This window comes from Nicotiana attenuata, chromosome 2 (genome assembly GCF_001879085.1).
Source record: "Nicotiana attenuata strain UT chromosome 2, NIATTr2, whole genome shotgun sequence".
Classification (NCBI taxonomy): Eukaryota; Viridiplantae; Streptophyta; class Magnoliopsida; order Solanales; family Solanaceae; genus Nicotiana; species Nicotiana attenuata.
Genome location: NC_031990.1, coordinates 25,695,635 through 25,701,438, shown reverse-complemented (window position 1 = coordinate 25,701,438; position 5,804 = coordinate 25,695,635). Strand labels below are relative to the sequence as shown.

The 5,804-nt window shown below is 38.8% G+C and overlaps 1 protein-coding gene across 1 annotated transcript in view; it reads left to right on the top strand.

The window, feature by feature from the left end:
- Nucleotides 1-2,941, top strand: part of LOC109205807 (chaperone protein dnaJ 50) — a 6,144-nt gene extending 3,203 nt beyond the window's left edge. Inside the window, exons 7-10 of the mRNA XM_019368564.1 lie at nucleotides 272-384; nucleotides 541-658; nucleotides 840-966; nucleotides 2,074-2,941. Of these exons, the coding sequence (XP_019224109.1) occupies nucleotides 272-384; nucleotides 541-658; nucleotides 840-966; nucleotides 2,074-2,177 (462 nt within the window). The 3' untranslated portion in view covers nucleotides 2,178-2,941. The remainder of the gene's footprint in view (nucleotides 1-271; nucleotides 385-540; nucleotides 659-839; nucleotides 967-2,073) is intronic.

Genomic DNA, 5,804 nt, shown 5'->3' with positions numbered 1-5,804 from the left:
TTGCAAAATAACAGTTGGGATCCAAAAGAAGTGCAATTTGCTGAAAGGTTACATCATGGTGAAAATAAAATAAAACAAATAAAAGGTTCTCCTTATTTTGAATTCTGGAAGATGGTAATCTCTGGCATAAATAAAATGTAGCCACCTTTCACTTCAACAAAAAGTAGAAGAGGGTGACCTATAGTTGGAGATGGAAGTAGTTTTTTTCTTGCTTCTTACTATTTCTTTGCCATGTGTTATACTTATAAATTGCGATTTCGTCTTTTACTAGGCTATTGAGATGGTCAAGAAAACACCAGCTTATAAAAACAAGCTACGTGGTTTGGAGCTTCAACGCACTGGAGGAGTTGCTAATAGGAAGAAGAGCAACAAGCAGATGGACAAGTATGAGCAGATCTCTTCGTTTATTGACTATGCAACCTGATTTGAATCTTCTGGCTTTAGCTTGACGAAATATACTTGCTTTTCATATAGGCTGTCATTCAAATTTGTTTATTGCTAAATCTGGGTTTATCAGCCGAATTCGCTATTTGTGATCAGGAAGGTGGAGGAAGAACTTAGCAAGGAACTCAACTTGGACATAAAGGGAGCTGAAAAGCCTTCTGTTTGGGAACTAATTGGAATTCGCTTTATACTTCTTCCTTACACTCTGGGAAAGGTAGCAGTATTCTTGTTTTATGCATTACAATGAAATAAAAAGACATTTTGGCTTTGTCTGTTGATATCCAAATTTCCTTGTGCATATAGTTTGTTCTGCTAGAGGGTTTAAAATAAGATACTTTATGCCTATGGATATCATATATTCAGAGTTGCTGACATTCTTCTTCTATCTTCTGCAGCTGTTGCTATGGTATGGATGTTGGTTCTGGAGGTACAATGTCAAGCGTGCTCCATACTCATGGGAAGATGCCTCCTATTTGACACGAAGAGCTCTTAGGGTTTCTATTGACTCGTGGATATCTATTGGTAAGACTAAAACTGATCTTCAAACATGTTCTATGTGTACAACCTGTGGTAGTGTTGGGTATTTGATTTAAATTAGAAGAAATAGGAGAAAAAATAGTCCACTGTGTAGTTTAATTGTCCAAGCAAAAATATGGCTATAGTAAAATGAATTTGGCCCAAATGATTTGCCAAACTGGTGGATGTGATATAAAAATCTCTTATACTATGTTGGCATATTGTAAACCATCTCTTTAATAGGTGAATTGGACCTTGAAATAAAGTTCTTATTTTCCTTTTCATTTTGATATCTACTAGGCATATTCATTCTTTCTGTTTACCTTTTCTTTTCTTAAATTGCTGCCTGGACGCTTTAGGGTTTTTAGTTATTGACTGAAATTGTAGGTTTCCACATTGCCATCTACATTGGTAATCATGATCTTTAACTATCGCAGAATACTTCTTAAGGACCTTCTGATCAGATCAGTCACTTGATTTAGGGTCAAGGCACAAGTGGTAACTTTTAAGTTCTAGAAGAAAAACAGATATAAGTGCGGCAAAAGAAATATACAAAAAATAATCTAAAATGCACACAACCATAGATGTTAACTGGCACTGCATCGATTCACTTTGTACTTTTGAAATTTCAGTGATGCTTTTTTATTCTCCAAATGCAGAATATCTGTCACTTTGGTTGAGTTAAACTGAATAAAGTTCAAAACCAACTATAAAGCACACATGTGTTGCTCTGTCTTCTCCACTACCTAATCTCTTTATGATCCTTCGCACTCACCCTCAATATATTCTTGAGTTAAATTCATGCAAGACAGTTTAGGTATTAGTTGTCAATTGACGTGGGCATTAATCTGAATGTACGAAAGGATGCCACAAAGTGGCAACTTTGAATAATATAAATGGCCAAGTTGAAACCAAAAAGTATTTCAGATGCCTGTGTAAATCTTAAGAAATATAAAAGTGATGAAGGCTGTATATGCCACTGCTGATGCTTTTAACAAATGTCTCCTCGACCTTTGCTACTTGGCATACTTCCCGATATAGTGTTTTGACGAAAGTTTCTTTTCATTTCCTCGCTGCTTATGTTTCTTCCAATGTTCATGCTTCTTTTATCAGACGAATCAACCAAGGAAGATCTTATTCAAAGACGACTTTGGGAGAAGTCCAACTTCGAAAGCTATGTGGCAGAGATGCGCAAGGAATCAAAACGCCGAAGATAAAGGTTTTTTCTTACTCAAGGTTATATGTAGGATGAGACCAGTTTTAATGGAAAGCGTTTTGATACATGAAGACAAAAGTCTAATGTTTCATTCTTGAAGACAACAAAATTCTTTTGACACCGGGAGCTTATTAGATTGGTAGTGTCGTCATAGAACTTGGATCGTCACAGTTAGTGTCACAACTGTACTAGTATTCAGAATAACTATACAAAATACATATCGGGAAGCAATCATACTGCATTTGGAGCAACTTTCATGGGCGAGCTTCTTCTGATGAGTAACACTCTGCATGGTGATTTTGCTGATGTAATGCCAGGTTAGAATATGTGGCCGACCATCTATATGTTCTGAAAGCAGAGATTGCGTTCCAGCAGATGATGCACTTCATACTTGGCTTGGCTATGTTGTATTTGTATGTACCATATTCTTAACTGGCGAATATGATAATTGCAGGTCTATATTACCAATTGGCAGTGTTAGCTCCACTAAACCTTATGTTTTCTATCTGGTTCGACATTTCATCGTACTGACCTTCAGGAACATGTGAACTCTCCCCCTCTGGTCTGTTTGGAACCCTAGTAGCATAATGGAATCAGTTTCCCGGGCTAACTTCCATGGCAACACGAGGAATTTAACTCATCACTGCCTCGTATTGGCGGCGAAAATTGTGTTTACTTAATTTTTTACTCTGCGTGGGCTGTTGCATCATCAAAGGGAGCCAATCCGCTCAGAATTGTGCTAAGACCTTGCATCTTTATCTTCTATTCTTGAGTCAGTTGTTTTCCCATCAATGCACCTTCTTTATTAGAATGCCCCATGCATCTTCATCATCTTTTGTAACTTACTGTCCAGGGACTTGCACTCCTTAAGAAAGTCTCTAGTGTCTTTAATCAGCACTATATATGCTTAATCCCTAGACAAGCTAGTCGCAACAACAAAATCTTCTTTGAGTGGTAGAGTTGTTTCTTTTGAGCCTGAAAGCGTTAAACCAGAGTGAACTTCACTAAGACAGGTGGTAATATGCCAAACTAAGATTGTCCCTTTGCAACTCGTGAATTCAACACTCTGCTGTTGGGATATCGACAACGCGTTCCATGGTCTGTCACAAGGTTGTAATATTCTGCTTTGTGCTGACAGTGTATCGATTCTACTAACGTAAGACTAGCAAGCACCGAACAAGTGAAATAACCTCCCTTCCTGTCAAATTTAAGAAGATACTGTGTAGAAGAAATAAAAAGCAAAAGAGAGTTCTTGCTCCATATCATTCTGAATACCCTTGCAATATTTATACTGCTCGGAAATAAACCCTATGAACAGAACCCCAAAATCCTCTACCATATGTGACAAAAAGGAAAATGCTTAACAAGCTGTGTTGGACCACAATCTAGAGCCTAAATGAGGCTTTAGGTCGTCATGGCTTTTTACAATATTGAAATTAAGAAAGTGTCTTTTTTAGATATCTTATATGTAAAAGATAGGTTTCCTATGTGTAAAAGCAGATCTCCCATGTGTAAAAAAGAGATGGGGTCATAAAACTAAAAACAAGTTTGTAATGGGCCACAAAACTATTTGACCAAGCAGCAAGGGAAATATCATGTTTTGTAATGACTAATGTTACATCGTAATTGTCTTCTTACTCAGGTTTTGTAAGTGTGTTGTTCTTTCAAAGGATTGGACGAATCATGTTACCATTTGATTCTACTTGCTTTGTTTAAAGCTGCAAGCTAAGAGAGGACGGCACCATGTTTTTTATTTGGCTTTGCTCTAATAAAACGGCTCAGAAGTACGAGGGCAACTAGTAGAATGTACAAAATATAACTATCCTACTGCCTGAAATAGAATAGACAGTAATAACAAAAGGAGAGACTCCGGCATGCTGCTGAACGGCTCAGAAGGGGGCAGCCCACCGTGAAATCTCGATCAATATCAGGAATGCGCGCCGGACGGGTAGCTAGATGCACCTGCCTCAGATCCTGTACAATTAAGTACAGAAGCGTAGTATGAGTACATAAACAATATGTACCCACTAAGTATCCACTCTAACCTCGAAGAAGTAGTGACGGGGGGTCGACTTGACACTCACTAGGGCCAATAATAATATAATTTAAGTGTTACACTAAGCATGAACAACATGAATAATAATGACAGTTTAAGAATTGGGAGAAATAAGACATTGTTTCATAACCAACAAGTCAATTCCAGTCATATCATGTAACAACTTACGTTTCAAAGCATTTAAGCAGTATAAATCACGGGAAGTTCAAAATAAATAACTTGCACAGGTTATGCCGAGGTCGTACGGCCCGGTCCAATATAAAATTAAATCGTGCACTGCCAGAGGGTCGAATGACGCGAACCATATATGCATCTATTTACTACCGAGGCGCTCGGCCCGATCAACAAATAAAAATTTATTTTCAAGAAAACACACATTGCCCCTTTTTAGTCAAGTAATTCATACAAATTCTTAAGTAGTGAGTGTAACAGTCTATATTTGTTTTACCAATTTCCAGCATGCCTTAAGTGATTATAGTGACAAGTAAGGACGCAAGCATTTTCAAGTATAGCATGATACAGGTCCTAAACTACCCGGAAAATTAGCATAATAGTAGCTACACATGGACTCTCGTCACCACGTACGTACATAGCCCCTCACAGATAGGTACATACATTTATGTAATTCACCTATGGGATTAATTCCCTCTTACAGGGTTAGAAAAGAGACTTACCTTGCCCCAAAAGCTTACTTCCAAATTCAAGAATGCGCTCAAAACCTCAAATCGGAACCGGATCCAAAACTATTCAAATGGGGTAAGAACTAGTCAATATATGCTCAAGAATTCATATTCTAACTATTAAAGTAATTTCCCAACAATAGACGCAAGGTTCCTAAAATTCATCCCTGGGCCCACGTGCCCAAATTCCGAAAATTTTCGAAGAAAGTTGTTACCCATAACCTTAGGATCAAGAATATATGATTTCTACTACATTCTATAATTTAACCTCATTTTTATCAAAATCCTAGGCTTTACTCTAAACCCATAATTTCCACTAATTTACATGTTGTAATCTACCCATAAACTATATATTAAACTCACATTAAGTAGAAATTACTTACCTCACAAAGCTAGGTTGAAATCTCCCCTTTTGAAGCTCCCAAATCGCCCAAGAATGGAGTGAAATGTGTCAAAAATGACAAACTCCCGTATTAAATGAAGGCCACTGCCTTCAGCGATTTTCGCACCTGCGGTGCTTAGACCGCATCTGCGGACTATTGTCCGCTTCTGCGGTAATGGGCCTGGCCAGCTGGGGCTGCACGCGAACTGATGACCGCTCCTACGGTTCCACTTCTGCGGGAGAGGAGTCGCATCTGCGGAACTTGGGCTCCCCTCCTTGGGCCGCATCTGCGATGCTTCCACCGCACCTGCGAGCTCGCACATGCGGCTGGCTATCCGCAGGTGCTGTTATGACAGCAACTGGAGCTTCAGCTCCTTCTCAAATTTTCAACTTAGTTCGAGCCTCGTCTGTTTGATGCTCGGGGCTCCCGGGGCCCCACCCGAATACACTAACAAGTTTGAAATCATAAAAAGGACTCGCTCGAACCCTTGGAACGCCCAAAACAACATT